At 40.9% G+C, this 18,883-nt stretch overlaps 2 protein-coding genes across 3 annotated transcripts; both read left to right on the forward strand.

Moving 5' to 3' along the window:
• The first annotated feature begins 401 nt into the window (after positions 1 to 401).
• LOC140997551 (ras association domain-containing protein 1-like) lies at positions 402 to 14,342 on the forward strand. Of its 2 annotated transcripts, XM_073467497.1 has the most exons (7): positions 402 to 714; positions 2,456 to 2,811; positions 3,667 to 3,791; positions 11,445 to 11,549; positions 11,632 to 11,917; positions 12,021 to 12,136; positions 12,872 to 14,342. In XM_073467497.1, the coding sequence occupies exons 2-7, from the start codon at positions 2,490 to 2,492 to the stop codon at positions 13,016 to 13,018; spliced, it is 1,101 nt and encodes a 366-aa protein (XP_073323598.1). In that variant the 5' UTR covers positions 402 to 714; positions 2,456 to 2,489; the 3' UTR covers positions 13,019 to 14,342. The 2 variants fall into 2 exon arrangements, with proteins under 2 accessions (XP_073323598.1, XP_073323599.1); XM_073467498.1 differs by lacking the exons at positions 402 to 714; positions 2,456 to 2,811; positions 3,667 to 3,791 and adding exons at positions 8,911 to 8,974; positions 9,065 to 9,252.
• A 213-nt stretch (positions 14,343 to 14,555) lies between these two features.
• Positions 14,556 to 17,290, forward strand: tusc2a (tumor suppressor 2, mitochondrial calcium regulator a). The gene is made up of 4 exons (XM_073467499.1): positions 14,556 to 14,663; positions 15,341 to 15,578; positions 16,378 to 16,498; positions 16,586 to 17,290. Exons 2-4 carry the CDS (start codon positions 15,430 to 15,432, stop codon positions 16,649 to 16,651), a joined length of 336 nt encoding a protein of 111 aa, XP_073323600.1. The 5' UTR covers positions 14,556 to 14,663; positions 15,341 to 15,429; the 3' UTR covers positions 16,652 to 17,290.
• The last annotated feature ends 1,593 nt before the right edge of the window (positions 17,291 to 18,883 follow it).

Raw genomic sequence — 18,883 nt, forward strand, 5'->3', positions numbered from 1 at the left:
CTTAAAATGGGTATTTTTACATATATTGTCTTATATAGTCAAATAGTCACTTATTAAGACACACCTGGTTAAAATGTAATTGTGGTGTCTCTTCTTGGTTAATGTTGTGTGTTACGTTCAGACTTTACCCTCTCTGAGTGTCGGATTTCTGCTGAGGACCTGCCCTGTCAGTAAATACATGACAGGATTGGCTCTAGGATTAAGCATTATACATATATTTGACATTTTGCAGTTAATGTATGTATATTTGAGGTTTTCACAGCCGTGGTATATTAAAGCCAGATCCATCACACAGACAGAGACTGGTTGGAGGGGTGGGGGGACTCTGCACGCCCACACAGCTGCGCTCCGGACTCAGAAGCACCCCCTATGTGAAAACATTCCGGATGTCGGTACAGCTCAGTCTCATCTCACTCTCTCCTTTTCATGATCTGCTGCTTCCTCCTACAACAGTCTGAAAAAACATCTAAAGATGGTTATTGTCTGGAGGAGCGCTCACACACGGCTGATGTTACCGTAAAGAAGAAGTGGGGCCTCCGCGTGTGGATGTAATTAACCGGTGATGAGAGGTTATTTCCAGAGATGAAGCCGAGGCTGCTCACCTCCGTTACTTGGAAACAGTCTGACAAAGTTTCTGCGGAAAGTTTTTCTCCTCGGATGGAAGAAGTTTTGAGACAAAGCGGCTGCCACGGGGCTGTTTTCTCCCCTGTTTTGGTAAGTTGGACAAAAGATCTTATTGTACTTTTGTAGTTTCACAAGCGATTGATTTACCAAGCGTGTTGTTTTATGACTTAACATGTGAGTGTTCATCCTCCGAGGCATCGTGAATGCATCTTTAATTGTTGTATTTACAGAAGAATAAGAGCTGCTGCTGTCATGTTCTGTAAAGCTTACATCACTTTTTATACATTAACATGTTAAAGTGATGTTTTACATGCTGTTGTAGCTATTTTCTTACTCTGCTTTACTTGTGCTTGGTTTGCAGAATGTCCAATATTACATAATGACTTACAGAGGATGTGATGTGTGACCAACCAAAAAACATGTTTTGTATGAAACATATGTAAATATTATATGTAAATAGGAGTATTTAGTGGTATTTACCACCACATTTCAGGGTGAAATATGGCACTTTTAACTCCTTTTTAATGAACAGCTGTACTTACTCTTCAGAACAAGATTCTCAACATATGATCAGTTTCTAAAATATGATGTATTGTACCAAAATCAGGGGTGGAAATGACTAATTACAGCTCTCAAATGACTGTAATTAAGTCTTTATTCGGTACCTGTACTTTATTATTCAAGTCTATAATTTTACTCATACTCAGTATGCATTAGACCATGTAATCTACTGTCACTTTTAAAATCATGTTCGAGTAGAGTTCAGTTGTCTTTACATTGTTTAATTATATTTGTGTCTCATGTACATACACATACACATGCACCTTATCCCTGCTGTCCTATATTTTTATTCTGTATACTCTCTTTTTGTTTTTCTTTATTCATTATTGTGTTATTATTGTTATTATTATATACATTTTATCAATTGCATTTACTCTTTACCATTTCTGTAGTTGAGTCTCTAAGCAAAATATTTTCACGAGTGTACTTGTACAACCAGAGTGACAATAAACATCTTGAATCTACATTTTTCACCTACATTTTTGTGGCCAATAAGGCTATCTGATCACAACCAGGGAGTAATTTAGACTGAAGATTTGGAGAACCTTGATTGAATGGCTGCTATTTATGTCGTTTAGTGAAGTGAAGTGAAAATGTTCTTTAAATATGTAGAATCTCTAATTATTAATTATTTTATTTATAATCTGAGCACGGTGGCAGAGTGACAGTTTGCACAGGAAGTCAGTCAGTTAAGGGAACTTCAGATCCTAAAACCATTTTGCATCTTAAGAATACAATGCAGCAGCAGCAACAATACAACAACGTTTGCTTTGGCATGTGGCCTGCCATTAAGTTTCAGTTTTGGTCCTCCAAGGGAAAAAGTTTGGCCTCCCCTGCATCACAGTAATGATGATTCATTAATATAAAAAAGGGGCCATTCTGCTGCATAATGAGTAGTTTTGATGATTTAAGTATATTTAGCTGATAATATTTCACTTTTGAATGAATGCAGGAAGTGTTTTTCAAACTGTAGTATTGCAGGATCTCAATACTCCACCACTGGTTATAGTACATGTTGCTTTTTTATGTTTTTGAATGACAAAGCAGTCTAAAATTTAACAGCCCATTTGATTTTTGTTCTCTTACAGAGCAGGCATTCAGACTCTACTAGCATGAAGTATAACGTTTACGTTTTTAATGAAAAATGCCAGTTTAGTGGCTATTGCATGATTAAGCTGCAAATATATCAATATACATTTGAACAACTGCATTAAATGAACTTTACAATATCAAGATCACATTTTTAACAATTTTATTGTATGTATTTCAGTGATAATGGAGGAAGCCAGGCTCTGAGTGACATCATGTCTTCCTGGGGCGAGTTCATCGAGCTCCGTGACCTGAGGACAGACGGAGAGCAGATAGAGCTGACCGGCTCACGTTCGCCCTGCTCGCCTCCACGCCTCGAGAGAACCAACGCCCTGAGGATCAGCCCGGGGAAGGTCCCAGACCTGCTGAGCAGGGTGGGCATCATCAGAGTCCTGAGCAGCACCCAGGACCCCCAGATGACTGAGGAGAGGGGAGAGGGCCACAACTTCCAGCCCTGCAGCCACGCTCAGCCCACGTGGTGTGACCTGTGTGGAGACTTCATCTGGGGCCTTTACAAGCAGAGCCTGCGGTGTGTCAGTGAGTCGGCTTACGTAGGCTGTTTGCACCCTTGGGTGTGTGCATGTGTGATTGCCTCTGTGCATATGAGAGGAAGACTGAGAAAGAGGAAATTTAGTTAAACAGCAAAAAGATGTAGGTGCGTGCCTGTTTAACTCTGCACTCTAGCTATTAATTTGCAGAAATCATAGCTTTTACTCTTTGTTTGGCAGTGCTATAAATGTTCTCCATTTTGTCTTCCAGCACAATGTTTAGAAAGAAACATTGTCGAACATGCACGCGGTAGTTTAAGTGGTTTTTGTGGCTTGGTTATCATCTCAGCTCAGGGTGGGACACAGACCTGTATGATCTACTCGCTCAGGATTTCTCTTAGTGTTGCAACATTCTTGAACTTCCTTTTCATCAACTGAAACCCACTAAAATGTTGCTGTGGTTTGTATGAAGTATTAAGTGTGCAGAAAGCAATGTGTTTCAAAAGTAACCTGGTCATGAAACACAAAAACAGACCAAAACACTGATAATAATTGTAAAAACTGTGATTGAGGGAAAAATCATTGACAAATAAATGCAAATTGAAATCTACATTCATGATACACACAATATGTAGTGTCTTACCTCTGTTATATTTCGCAGCTGTACTCAACAGGTTTGAGTAAAGGTATTTATTTACCATTTTATTAATGCAACACAACACAGAAAGGGTTATAATGCAGGAGAAAGCTGAGTTAAAGTAACTGCAGTGACCAGTAACGGCCATAGGAGGACATCACCTGTTTAGAACTGCACTCTACACATGCATGTTAACGTATATGAGTTTGTCATATGTATTAGTGTTTGCCGGCGTCTGTCTAAACTCAGTGACTTCCTGTTTTACAGATTGCAGATTCACATGTCACTACCGCTGTCGAGCCCTGATCCGCCTGGACTGCAGCTGGGACCGAGGCTCTGTAGCTGACCACACGTGCGTCGTGGAGCAAACCATAGAGACAGACACAAATGTGGTAAGGAGCTTTTGTATTTGTCAGTATGATATGACTGGTTTAGTTCTCTTTATCTGCACACAGTCAGAAGTGGTGGTAGTCACTGTTTACTTGCTTCTTCAACATCGAGGAACTGTGACATGGTTACCATTAACCCTCTGAATGCCAACAACACGCTGGCAGGTTGGAAGGTACGTTTTCCTGGCAAAATCACCGAAATTACACAATTTATCATTGCAAAAAACAGCAGAGATAGAAACAATTGTATTATTTTCTCATATCCGACGGCCCCTTGCACTAATCATGTGTGACGAATGCTTTTGTAAGGAAAAGTAACCAAATCTAAAATAAAATAAAATACTGATACTTAATCAAAATCACTTTATTCTTCACGTCTCGTATAAAACCTCGCCAAAAATAAACCGTTTGCACCAACCAAATTTAGACAGTTTTTGCTATATTGGTAACACTTGTAGGCATTGAGAAAAATGTTTATTTATGGCATTATAACAGTGTTGTAGCACACAAAAGACATTTTTGATGTTCTGTTCTGTGCAGGACGGATATTTCATGACAGAAGTTAAAAAAAACTGCTTAAGCTGCGGGTTTAAAATGAGACCATGAATGAGGAAACTGGCGGCTCCTCTGTACTTTGCATGTGACACTGTGCTGCCTGGTTTGATTGCATGGTGATTCTGTTTGACTGTTTTACAGAACAAATCAATTACTTTATGGACAAAAAACAGGAACCATTTCATCCGGCAATAAACACACACCCTTCCCCCAGTTCCACTAACTGCACAGGATCATTATTAAAGGTGACCTGACCCTGTCACAGTTGACTTTATATTTGCTGTAAACAATCTTGCACCAGATAGGGGGCAGCTAGCAACATCAAATTTATAAAGGGAAGTAAAGAGATTTGAAGGGGAAGTATGGAGAAACACACAGCATTACAGAAAACGCCTTTTGTAAGATCCTGTTCGGTTTATTTAACAACTACAGCCACAAATCAGTTTGTTACACCCAAATATATGTGTTATACATATAAAAACACACTCAACAACAATCATAAAAAACATGTAACATTTTTTAATGTGATAAAATAAGTTTATTTGAGGTGGTTAAAGAATAATGAACTATTAACAATACAAAACAAGACATGTACCATCCCTGTAGTCTATAGCAAGGATAAGGAGGGACAAAAAACATTTTAATAGTAGTGACTAGGGTCAGAAAGAATCTTGTATCCTTTAGTTAATCTGTTTACAGCATTAATTAAATAGATAAAGTCAAGGCCTGGCTGCTGTACATCTAAAAGTTTAATTAGAAGAAGACTCTGCACCACATACTGTTATTTATAAAGAGGGGAGTCAAGGATACGGGCCGGTGGTTGTTCAAGGCTGCAGTGTTTGTTCTCTTGGTAACGGGCTTCATTCCCTCACTATCAAGCACTTGTTTCTTATCAAAGAATGTAAAAACTTCAGCAGAGCATTGACAGTGCGAAGACATGGCTGGATATTTTGTTGGTGCTGGAGCTCTGGTGCAAATAGGCCTTTCACACAACACTGAACAGACAAAGTACCATGTCTGTCTCAGCTGAGAAAAATGCAGCCATAATAAATTTTATTGATAACATGTGTTTCTCCTGCTATGACATGTTAAAATATCTGCAATAGGCATAACCTGTTACAAAAAAGGCACAAACAATACAAAACATGCAAGACAAGATCATTATGTTCTGTATCAACAAGCAGAATCTTGTCATTTTCACTTCTGTAATGTTTGTACCACTTAATTTTCTTTCTTTTTTTTTTTTTTTTTTTACGTTTGTTGCAATCCAGCTCAATTTAAAACAGCTGGAGGGCTTCTGGCTGTAGCAGCACACATTTGTGAACTCCTCAGTTCACAGCAGGAGGCTCCAAAGTATTTTCTGCCAAAACATATCAGTAAATACTTGTGCTCATAGCCAATACGGTAATAAAATATATTGTCAACTCCTCTGCGTGTAAGACAAACATGGAGGATATGTCTTCAGCAGGTGGACTCGTGCCCTTGTTTATTTTTTTCTTTTAAATTCCTCCGTGTTATTACTTGAACCAATTAAATGGTTAAGATCTGGGCGGGATGTCCCAGATGAACACAGGAAAAAAAGGGATTGTTTATTTGTCTCAAAATCTTTCATCACAGCTTTAAATGCTGTTCATTCTCAGGCATTTTTATCAACACGATTATAGTTTCCAGACGTGAGATTCACATTACAAAAACTATAAACCTGGAATCACCTTTAGTCACATTTGATGGATTGAAAAGTGTTTACACTGCAGCAGATGCATAGTGAAAATTAGGTATGCAGCTATTATTTTCTACTGAGTACCAATTTAACATTTGACATTTTTATTCAACGTGAGGACGAAGATTGCTACGACACAAAGAACTTATTTTGGCGGGACAGATTACAATGTTAACAACTTGTGAGTGTGTTCACATCATCAAGACAGTAGATTGATTACAGAGTTGGTCATGTGAGGGTTCAAATACTTTGCACTGACAACGTGACACCATATCCATTCAAGAGGATTTCATTATATTAAACAACGGTCAGAAGTCAGAAAAATCAGTGTCCTAGTTGTGATTACAACTTGGAAGTCGACGTGAACTTCCTAGAACTAACTTACAATATGGAAACTCGTTTGACGACATAATAGAAGACCCAAATGAGTTGCATTATGGGAATTGTAGTAATTGAAGTACTAGGCACAAAAAGTTAGGGCATTTCTGCCTCTGCTGCTTTGATTTTCCCTTTTTGTTTTGTTTTTTCCCTTCCCCTATCGAATCATCAACTAAATGTTTTAGTGATTCTGATAATATCACACTCATATCAATCTGCATATCATCAGTGTTATCTACATGCTAAGTGTTGACATTTAGGGAGCCCTGGTGTGTCTCCGCCTCACTGGCAGCCTCAGAGAGCCTGAATACCACTGCCCACTGAGGGGAAGGGGCTAAAAAATAAAAAGGGCACTTAAGCTTAGTTCACACTTCAGGATTTTAGCCCTGATCTTCCACTCGGTGAAGCTTTTTGGAGATCACTGACACAGAGATCAGAGGCAAATCGGTTCACGCTCCCCCGAATGCCATTTGTGAATTGTTCAAAGACGTGATCCAGGCAGTTGTATGTTTTCAATACAAAAATATTCCTTGCTCGCGCATTTCTAATCCATCCTGTCACACATATACCTCCTTTTTCTTCCTTGTTTTGTCGCTGCAAATCATGCAAATTAAACCTGGACTGCTTGGATCACATCCTGCCCGTGTCACGACGTGTGTGTGTGATCTGGTAATGTATGACCCCCTGCCACAGAGCAGTCATGTAGTGTGAAAACCACAACGACTTCAAGACTCCTGATCACAAGACAGAAACAGGAAATTTGTGTAAACAGACGGCTACATCTATCTGATGACTTCAAATGTCGTGGAGTGATCCCAAGGCATTAGCGTGTACTTTATCGTGTTTTGAAGTGCACTCTAGAGCAGTGGCTCTCAATCTTTTCTCGTAAAGGTCCCCTAAACTGACACAAAAAAGACCCCTAACTACAGAAAATATATGAAACCCATGAGCAACTTCTGGATTTAATTATAGTGAAAATAAATTATTCCCCTTTGGCACCTCTTGGAAAGCACCCATGGACCCACTTTGAGAACCGCTGCTCCAGAGAGCATTTTATCATGTTTATCTACCACAGGGACGTCCAAGAGGCCACTCTTGGTTCTCTTTTTGTTGTTCTTACATGGGCCTCATGGGAACATGTTGGGGGGGGGGGGGGGGGGCATTGTTTATACTAGCTACTCCAGATAAACTAGATAAGGAAAATGAAACTTTACGTTACGTAAGTTTAAGAATTCAGGTTTTGTACTTATTTAAAGGTGCACTATGTAGTTTGGGGGAAGAAATTTTAATCAGAAGCTCTTCATTGACTTTTTTTTTAAATGCCTAAACAAAATAAATAAAGTGTCTTGACTTAATAAACTGAATAAACAAACCTTAAAGGACAACACAATAGAGTGGTATAGTAGTGAGTCTTAAAACCCAGAAATCAGTTAGCATTTTTGCACTTTTAGTTCCCTCATCTCAAAGTCAATGAGTTTTTTCAATTGTTTTTAGATATATGTCTGAAATAAGGTCTGTAGTTAACACAGGCTTAAGATATTTAGATATTTAGACATTGTCACGTATGTTGTCTCATTTAGCCACTTGTTAGCAACCGTCATTTTTACAAACACGTAAGCTCTTCATAATCAAATTGTGGGACTTTTAATGATGTATTTTTTGTTGTAGAACAAAACATTGAATACCTTCAGCCTGTGGTAACCGTACATCTTCTTTCAGGTATTTAACCGGAAACCAATTAAAAAAAAACTCATGAACTTTGAGATGAGGTAACCGGAAATGCAAAAATGCAAACCGACTCTATTTCACACTGTTGCACTTTGTTTACATGTGGCGGACCCTGCCACCTTTCTGGCTTCAACCAGCGTTCTGGGACCTCATTTCCCCCTGAGAACAGCTTGTTTATTCAATATATTCTGAGTTTTGTATGATCACTTCACTAATATTAAAATTCTGAGTTTGAATTTCGCCTCCAAAACTACACAGTGCCCCTTTAAAGGTCTTGTTTCTGTCTCAACTGTTGAGGAATAATGAAACTCACATGAGGTCCATGGCGGCGGGGGGGGGGGGGGGGTGGTGGTGTGACCGCTGCCCCATCATCACATGACTCGGTCGGTACAGCGTGGAAGCAGCCAGCATCATCCATGGGAGCAGAGAGGAGAGGGGAGGAGGAGGAGGAGGAGGAGTGTCTGGTATTTCCCCCCCTGGTCGTCCAATCGCGACCAGCCGCGGTGGTTTTGTGTATTTTCCAAACTCATCTGAACGGACCGGGGTGGGGCGTCGGCCGGCCGGCGGGGGGAAGGAAGCGAAGCAGCAAGGGCGGGGGCCGTAACACATACATCCTGTTTCTCACAGACTCGGTTTACACAGTGGAAACGTGGCCGCTAGAGGAAGATAGAGGAAGAGACTGTTTGATTTTGTCGAGTTAGACTTGTGTTGTCGAGAAGTTTACAGAGATATTTCGTCGTCTGTCAGCTACTTGACGTTACCATTGTAGAGCGGTCCAACCCGGCTTCCGTAAAGTTTAACAGCGGTTTGTTTTAACACTTTCAAGTCGTCGCACTTTTAAGTTCCGATATTTGTCTCTAGTGTTAAAAGGTTTTGTTTTTTTTAAAACCGATAGTCAGCATGACAAACGAGGCTAGCAGCTCGGACAAAAGTCCCTCCTTCGAGATGACCTGGGGCAGCTCCACCAGCAGCGGCTACTGCAGCGAGGAGGACTCGGACTCCGAGTTCGAGCAGTACTTCACGGCGCGGACATCTTTCTTCCCCAAAGCCCGGAAAGCTAACGTTAATGCTAACGTGAAGAAGGTGAGAATAAACTTAAAACAAGACAACAACAAAAACTACATAAATACAAAGTTGGGCTTGAATAAAAGTTAGTTCCTCAATTTAAAAGTGGGAAGTTGGAGCAGAGGGTGGGTGATGGGTGATACAGAGCCGCTGCTCTCGCGTTATTTGATATTTCTGCTCTCCTGTCTGACACTTTGTTTTAAATTAAGCACTTTATCCTTATTATTAGTTGTCACACATCCCAGGGTTAGTTTCTGTAGTTTGTGTTTTGCTCAAGGGCATCCAAGCAAACAAGGTGCCAGCCAAGATGAACATGCAGGGTGGACTTCTGGTTCCTCCTGTTTTCATTAAACAGACATGAATCATGAGAAGATATCTATAAAGTGCAATCAGCCCGGAGGAACAAGCAAATACAGGTTTTGTCTAATAGACACACCTCACCGCATGTTGCTATTGTGACAAACGCAGACCCACAGCTGAACTCTGCTGAGAACAACCCAAATGTCACGTCTGGTGACGCAGACCGGCTTCTCAAGTTTCCAGCCCGACACCCACTGTTCATTGACTGTTCCTCCAGGTTTCACACACCTAATTTCTCAATCACAGTTGAGTCATATGTTGTTTTTGGTTTGTTCCTTTTTGTCCCGCACACCCACTCACATATCAGATTTCTTCATTGAGGAACAGATGCAGTTTACTGTAAAAGTCACCATTTTCTGTCCCTGCACAGAAGCCACTTGTGTTTGATGCTGTTGACACTTTACAACACTGGTTTTGATGTGACACTCCTTTCATGGACATGTAGAGACACAGTTGTTGCATAGTTTATCCTCCTACTGTTGCCATATTGGAAAGCCACACTTGGCCCCACATATTGATTTATTGACTTGTTAACAGCAGCACATCAACTCGACAGTCTTTCAATCTGCCTCCAGATTGCCACTATTGATCTGCTTGACGAAGATTTAAAAGCTACAGAGCCGTTTTAATGCTTACATCGCAATCGCCAGGTTTGTTGGGTGTGGAAACAGGACAAAAATAGATCAATTTTGTACATTCATGCAGAGAAAATCCAGAGAAATCTGCTCAAATATCAACGCAGATGTTAGCGGCATCCATAGCACTGTACAGATAGTGACATTTGGATTGTAGTTCTCAGGAAACCCCCTGCTCCTGCCTCAAGGGAGTAGGCTGGAGTACAGCGTGGAAAATAAATTTTGCCGCCTCAGAGTTCTGTTGAATTTTCTTTCCACACAGGAAGTTGAGCTCATTAGTAGACACAGGAAAAGCCCTAATTGAGCCAACGGCTGGACAGATACTGGGGGCCAAATGTCCATGACTGAAACATGACTGGTGGTGTGCGGTTGATGAGGCAGCTGACTTCACAGGATGTGTCTGAAAAACAAGGGAGGGCATTGTCTTCTCCCACTTGTGAGAGCCAGAGGGGGGAGGCTATTTTTACGTGAATACCAAGTTGAGGAATGCGATGCAGAACCGTTGCTCGCAGTCATTGCAAACAGCTGCACAGTTGCACATGCCCACCCTCCCCTTCCTCATTTTGCCTCCTCCTTTCCTTTACTCCTCCCACACCGAGGGATCAGAGCAATCCAACAGGATTGGACGGAGCTGACATCATCGTTTCTGCTACGTTGTCAGGAAGTTGAGAGTCTGATGCAACCGGTGCTCACTGTTGGAACAGAACAGAAAGTTAATTAACAAAACCTTTACTGAAGCGCGAGTGTCTGTAATCCTTCTCTAAACAACATTAAGCAATGTTGTTGGAAGAGGAACCGTGTTTAAAGCAAATCTGGATCACGCCACTTCTGCTTTTACATGATGGCTCCACAGAGACTTCCAACTTAGTTTAAATATGTAGAAATGACACAAAAACACACATTCTCACTTCCTAAATAACACATTTGAGACATACAATGCTTTTACACAACAGCAGCATGTTGTAAAGATGCATTAAAGTCTTGGCCTTGAGAGCCACACTCATCAGTACCTCTGTCATGTCTTTTTTTGCTTGGTACAAAAAAATGTAAGCTATCTGTAACCTTCAGTTGTTACAGAACATGACATTTTTAATGTTAAAACTCGTCACTGTGTCCATTTTTGTGCTGGTGTGTCGCTCTGGTTCCTGTTGTGGTTTTGAGGTGAGCACTGACACCTGCTGGTTTAACCCTGTTACTCCTTGCTGTCTCCTCCAGGATGAACAAATTGAATGGGGAAAGCAGGAGTTGACAACCCCAGATATTCAGCAGAAGGTGAAGGAATACAATGCTCAAATCAACAGCAATCTGTTCATGAACGTGGTGAGTAGTGACGATGCACAACATATCCGTGCATTTGAATGTTTTTCTTTTCTCGGTGTAACATTTTTATTTTCCCGCACAGAACAAGGATGGTTCCTACACGGGCTTCATTAAAGTTCAGTTCAAGCTGGCGCGACCCGTGTCCGTTCCATCTCCAAAGAAAGGAGGTCACGACGATAGAGGGAGGAAGGCCAGTGGAGTGAAGCGTCGCACCTCTTTCTACTTGCCGAAGGACGCATCCAAGCACCTGCACATAAGCTCACGCACCTCTGCTCGTGAGGTCATCGAGGCTTTGCTGAAAAAGTTCACTGTGGTGGACAATCCTGGCAAGTTCGCTCTGTTTGAGCGCAGCGAGCGACATGAACAAGGTATTACTCCTATTTTATTATGTTTACATGTTGAACTTTGTCACTCTGTTTTAATGTAGATTTGTATTCTGTACAATAACTTGAGTCTTTCTGCCTCTTTCAGTTTATATTCGCAAGCTGTCTGATGATGAGCATCCTCTCCGTCTGCGTCTGTGTTCTGGACCCAATGAGAAAGTCCTCAGTTTTGTTCTGAAGGAGAATGAAACTGGAGAAGTCAATGTGAGTGCAACATGAACCTGAGAACAAGGCATCCAAACATGTGACCATTAGCATATTCTGCTTTGCGCAATATTGTATTATAAAAAGGTTGACGTTCCTCATTGGGGGATGGAAACTCATTATCCAGTTTCTGCCGTAGCGAACATTTAACTTGCATGAATGATCGGCTGTTCCCACTCCGAGAAAAGAAACTGTGTTCACTGTTGTGTCCTTCTGAATATGCACATAAGTTAATTCCCAGATTCCCTTGTTGATGGACAAGGCGCCTGGTTTTTCATCTTCTTTGAGGTTTATTGGCAGTTGGCAAACAACTGGCCTTGTTTCTGGTTTATTACAGCCTTGCATAACGTAGCCTTTGCCACCATCTTCTAATGAAGCTACACATTGTTTAGCCCAGTTTATTTGCTCTAAACCATTGATGTATATAAAGATAGACAATGTGACAAATCCTCAAGACTGACCAAAACGTCTTGATCGCCCCCTGGTGGCTGGCAGCAGTACAGGTCATAAATCCGGTCTCCTCCATGTTAGCAGATGGGATAAGCCAAACTTAACTCAAAATACACATCACATTTTTCCTACAGGTGGCTTCTGTTGATTTTGGTAAATCTTATACACTGATGTATTTTCAAGTGTTCCTTTTTCTGATGTAAACAAAGCTTATGCGCTGTATCTCACAAAGATGGTTATTTTATATACTGTACGTGCACTAATGTCATTTTTCTCTCATTACAGTGGCATGCCTTCTCAATGCCTGAGCTGAAGAACTTCCTGCGCATTCTGCAGCGTGAAGAGGAGGAACACGTCAAGCAGATAGTGCAGCGGTACGCTCTGGCCCGCACTAGGATGCAGGAGACCCTGGCTGGCTCGACCCCCGGCTGACACGACTCTGCGCCGCGGGGTTAAACGTGCACCTCTTGGCTGGACAATCGCCTGACGACGACCAGTCATCGCTGCATCCAAAGATCCCAGAGAACATGACTCAAAAACGCCTCTTCGGTGAACGAGAGTGTGAGACAGGGCGCAAGACAATGAGCGAGCGTGAGAGAGAGCGCTAGCGCGAATGTGCGTGTGAAATGATGCGAGAGATGAAGTGCCTTACACCTGGAGAGTCTGATGTGCCTGAGAGAATGAGTTGAGAGAAGTGACGACTGGCAGATGAGACAGCGGTCGTATCCAGTAATGTCTTACGTTATTGGGTACCATCTGATTATCCTGTGTACCTCAGCTGTGTCACTTTAACTTTAAAGAGAGTGTCAGTGATGAATCTGACATTTTTAGGTATAAAGAAAATCCATGAGTAGATCATTTGTAGATGCTGAAGACGAGACATATAATCACGTCTGCAATTTAATTCCCTTTATTCTTTCAGAATAGAAAATGGTTCAGGGCTCCTGAGTATCTTTTTCATTTAGGTGCACTAGCACATAATTTAGGTGCACCCAATAATAAATCTTAAATTAATCCTTAAGCACATTATGTAAATGATTGTCGACAGGAGTAAAGGTGCAGATAAATGTTTCCCTTCATTTAAATCACAGCAGACGCAACAACGGTTTGCAGCAATGTGGATTGTTTGAAAAATAGTTACCAAGTGCTTTTTTGATTTTTTTTTTTTTTAAATATCGTTGGGACAGTAAAAAACATTAATTGATGGTTTGGTTTGGTTGGTTAATGTGTCTAATCATATTATTCCAAGTTTAGATAAACTCAATCCAGTCCTTGAAAAACCTATCATGAAAACCATACGTCTTACCTCATCTTGACATCTTTTCTTTCATCCCGTAAGAAAGTTAAATACACATTTGTCGCTGAAAGGTATTTGGATTTTCTTTGAACCCAGTCTCAAAAGTCTGCCACGTCCTCTCGACACCCCTGATGGGTGCAACTCGAGTTTTTTTTATTTTGTCACTTTGTGAGCTTGACTGATGTATGGACATTTGTATGCAACTATGAATGTCAGAGAGCAGTGTCTAAGTGTCACTCTGGTTGACTGAAATCCTGAATGAATATTGGTATACATGTGTTTCACTGGAAGCTGTTTGTCATTCCTCATATCTGTGTTTTATTCTGTCCTCTTAAAGAAAATATCTTCTGCTTCGGTTCATTGTATCCGTCTATGCACAAACTTACATGTTGTAGCAATCATCAAAATGTTGTGACAAATGTGCACTGCATTCAGTAAAGAATTTCCAACTTCTGTCAAGTTTTTGTATTATTTCAGACAGAAGATGAATGAATGAATGTTAAAATATTAATGTGAGCTATTTAACATATGAATACCCACTCAAAAAAACCCTCTAATTTTAGACCTGGAGTTATATGACATTTTATCTACACATCACTATCCCTGATAATGACGTCGAGTAATCGTACATCCAGTGTTTTGCTTTAACTGTGTCGGTGCCGCCTGTCTGTCAGATCAGCTGATCACCTTATCGCAAGGACCAAAACAGCTAACGCTAGCTTAACGTAGCTGGTAGTAAAAGTTATGACAGGACATGACCATTTAACCGGATTTAATAAGGTAGGATATTGACCAGAAGCACGTTTAAAATAAGCGTTTCGTGGCGGTGTTTGGCAAAGATACCCCCGTGTGTGTTTCTTGTCTAGCTAGTTATTAGTTAACGCTAGCTATTGTAGCTAAGCTGCGTCAGTGGCACAAGCTAACAGGCTAACTCACCTCAAGATGCAGGTACCGTTAGCGAGTTAATATTAGCTACACCGACCGACTGTGAATAGTACTTTTACGAAACAAATCATGTGTAGTAGGTATAAAATGATGGTTGTTTTAATGAATCGATATAGCAATAAAACTAGCGTTATGAATCAGATTCATTCGTTTAGTGGTCGGTAATTGTACGGCCCGGCTGCTAGCTTCCCGTTAAGCTAACTTAGTGTAACGTACCGTTACATTACAGGCTGACCTGACACTCAACAAATGTCAACCTCTGTGAGCTGATAATTTTATACTATCATATCAGTGTGATAACAGTCCCTGTGTTGGTGTCTGTGTCTCAGTGGCGTCTCTGAGTTGGACAAACAAACAAAAAATGGCATTGACCACAATAACAATAGCGTTGATCCAACTAGTAAACAAGCAAACAAAGTGGTGCTTCACAGTAAACGAGCAGTCACACAACAAGTCACTTGTCTGATCCGGAATCTGCTCTTTCTTTCTTTCTTTCTTTCTTTACTTTTCAGATCCCGGCTTTGGTAAGGAAGTGAGCGCATCTGACCACAAACCAAACTGAAAGCTTTATCTGGAGAATAACTATGCCTTATCTCTGAGGATGGGAGGAAGTGGATCCAAAGCCAAAGGTGTCTGGCCTTTCTCAGGCAGTGGAGCTGGAGGTGACTCATCCAGTGATGGGAACGAGCAGTCTGTGGCCCGGCTCAAAGGCTCCAGAAATGCTACACCGTTTGTTTTTACAAGGAGGAGGTAAATAATACATAAGTGTTTCACAAGTCAGAACTTATTGTCTTTGGTATTCCTGTTTTCCTTTTTGAAATACAGAGATGACACAAAACAAGGGGAGAGCCAAAAAGGGAATAACATTTATTTAAGGTTTTGGCGATATCTTTGAGATGTCTACCTCCCCTCGAATATGATGGAACGAGGTGGCACATAGCTCGCGGTGCTCAAAGTGCCAAAAAACGCAGTTGAAAAACTCAACAGCAATGACTCTTTTTCAGAAATCATGACCCAGTTACTGAAGATAATCCACAGACCTTGTTGTTTCATGTAGAAACTATTTTTCTAACCACCTCAGCAGCAGTCTTGTTCTTCACTACACGTACATATGCCTTTTCTGAAAACACTTCTATGACTATTAAGAAATATTTAAACCCGTCATTACGTTCTGCTAAGACTTACGTGTCACAAAGGCCTGCTTGAAGTTGGTTTGAAGGACTAGGTACAAAAACTCTGTTTCTGGTCAAATGGTTATGGTGAGAACATGCGTGTAGATTACCAGAGCATCTAGAGAACCAGACTACCTGCTCTGGTAAAAATAAAAAGTCTTTGACATTTTCAAGCCCGATCTTCTTGCCCATTTCAAACAACTCATCTAACAAATGTTGGATACAATGGCAGAAAACAGCATGAGGGAAACAGGAAGACAGTAGAGCGTAGCCCGTTCGCTAACATGGAGCTACAGAAAACATTTAAAGACATTTTTTCTAGATGTCTTCCTCTCACATGCAGTTTAAGTCTGATGTTTGCTTGCTGTTGTCGGCAGCTCTTTGTACTACGACGAGGATGGAGACCTCGCCCATGAATTCTACGAGGAGACGGTGGTGACGAAAAATGGCAGAAAAAAGTCCAAGTTGAAGAGGATTCAGAAGAATCTGATTCCACAGGTGAGCTAGTTCCACATGTTGACGACACTGATCTGTTTGAAGGATTTTTTTGAATGCTTCGTCACTCTGAATATTTTATTCTTTCAGGGAATTGTGAAGCTCGACCATCCCTGTATTCATGTAGATTTCCCCATCGTCCTCTGTGAGGTGTGAAGAGTTGCACATGCCTGGTGCACTAAGAAGTGCAGCAACAGGTTCTCGTCTCGGAGCAAAGTCTTGCTCCAGTCTCCAACGTTACGGTCAAGACTGGAACTGTGGAGAAAACTGTCCTATTAAACTGATATATTGAATGAAATGTTATACATTTGAATTCAACTATAGTCAGTGGGTGCCCTGTTCACAAAAAATCCATATTTTGATATTCACATAAGTAGTGATGGTACAGGTTGTGTGTCCACTACCCAGCTGATATGTAAGCAGTCTTAGAGAATACATCGAATAAAGTTGTATTTCTCTCGTGAGTTTTTCTGCAGGGAAAAACATCGTTGATGTGAAAAGGCTTTAATGGTATACGCCTTCTGTGAGACGTAGAGTGAAGCTGTATGTGTACATGTGTGCACTTAGGTTTGTTCGAGTGAATGTGCGTGAGAGGGATCAAAGATGTAGTTGCGGGGTAGAGTAACGAAGGATTGTGAAGTTTATTGTACATATGGACGGTCATGTTCTGTGTTGTCACGTCTGAGTCTGTCTCAGTAACCGAAGCTCAGACCTGCACTAGTGAACATAATGTACTGTAAATAATTTCAGATTTCTTAGTTGGAAATACTTGAATAAATGGTTTACTGAGCTGAATATGTTGTGTCAAGATTATTTTCTGATTTGTTGTTTATGGCCTCCTCTTAACCGTTGAGGTACGTCCAAGCAGTGTCTGTGCTGCACTGATCCCTTACACGTGTTGCTTTGGTCACATTTAAAGTAATATTTTTAACATCATGGGAAATAAGTGTATATGCACAGCACAGTCTTTATTCTAAGCAGAGTTAAGCTGGCCTCAGTTTTAAATTGAATACAGAGGCATAAAGAGTGGGACTGAACCAGGCTTTCCCGCCCCTTCTTAAACATCGAATTCTACGACATTTTCAAAGACTTTCCAGGCTTAATTCCCTTAAGTTCAAGGACCCAGCAGAGATGCATCAAGGTTAGTCAAAATTGGCAAACTGTGTGTACACATACAAGAAATCTGAATCTTGTTTACATTGCTCTTAGTGAGCTAAACTGTTATAGACATACAGGTGGTACAACACGAACTGAACAAATAAGGTAAAGACAGGTGAATGGTGCAGTGCAGTGCTGTACAGTGGTGTGTGCAAAATATACAGTATATTAAAACAATGACCAACACCATAAAATAATACACCGAGCAATCTTTATACAAGTAGACTTTTTTGTATAAATAGCAATGAAACAATAAGAAATAAAGAACAAATGTTGGATACAATGTGCACAATTAAAAATGGAGAGAGGCTTGAATATGTCAACACTTCTCAGTTGTGCTGCTGTGATGGCAGAAAACAGCATGAGGGAAACAGGTAGACAGTGACAGAGAGTGTAACCTATTTGCTAAGTACTCCACAATCGTAAACTTGGTGGAGTTACCCTTTAAGTACCAGCTGTCAACTATCCAGACAGAATTTCAGTTTGAGATGAAAACTCTGGTGCCGTTATTTAGTTTTCTAGACATGAACGGTCAAATTGAGATTGCCTGTAATCAAGTCGTCGTTTTAAAAATGTGGTCAGGACCTCCGGTACCTCCACCACAGCTGTTACTGTACATTATTTTTAGCTTTTCCTTGATGCCTTCTTAAATTTCAGTCCACATTTCTGAACTGTACAGCTGCTGTCTGCAACTAAAGCCAGATTTTTACTTCCTGTTCATGCAAAGATGGAGATAATCTGCCGCCATTATTTTGAAATCCAACTAATTTACACTTCCATAACATGTAAAGATATGCCCCCACTAGATGGAGGCAGAAATCTAAGACCTGTGCTAACTTTAATGAGTTCATGTGTGACGATGATTGGCGTTTGTTGTGTCACATATGTTCACTCTCTTACCTCTAATGATAATCCTGTCCTGTCAGACTTTCCAAAAAGGGCTGAAGTTGTAATTAACTGCTGTCTGAGGTGAACGCTCGACGGCTCAGATCGTGACTAGTGGAGGCCGGCTGCTGCCAGCTGGCACAATATCAAACTTTAATGGCAATGTAAACATATTTCAGTGCATAGCTGACAAATCCCCACAATGCACGGGCTGGGCTTCCTCTGCAGGCATTCTCCGGTGTCTGTAATTGTGTGGAATGTGGTTGGGAGTGTTTTTTGGGCCAGAGGTCAGTCACTTTGATGTGTTTCCTCTCCGCTGGTCTTTGATGTTTGGCTGAAAGTCGG

Source organism: Pagrus major, chromosome 6, assembly GCF_040436345.1.
Source record: "Pagrus major chromosome 6, Pma_NU_1.0".
NCBI lineage: Eukaryota > Metazoa > Chordata > Actinopteri > Spariformes > Sparidae > Pagrus > Pagrus major.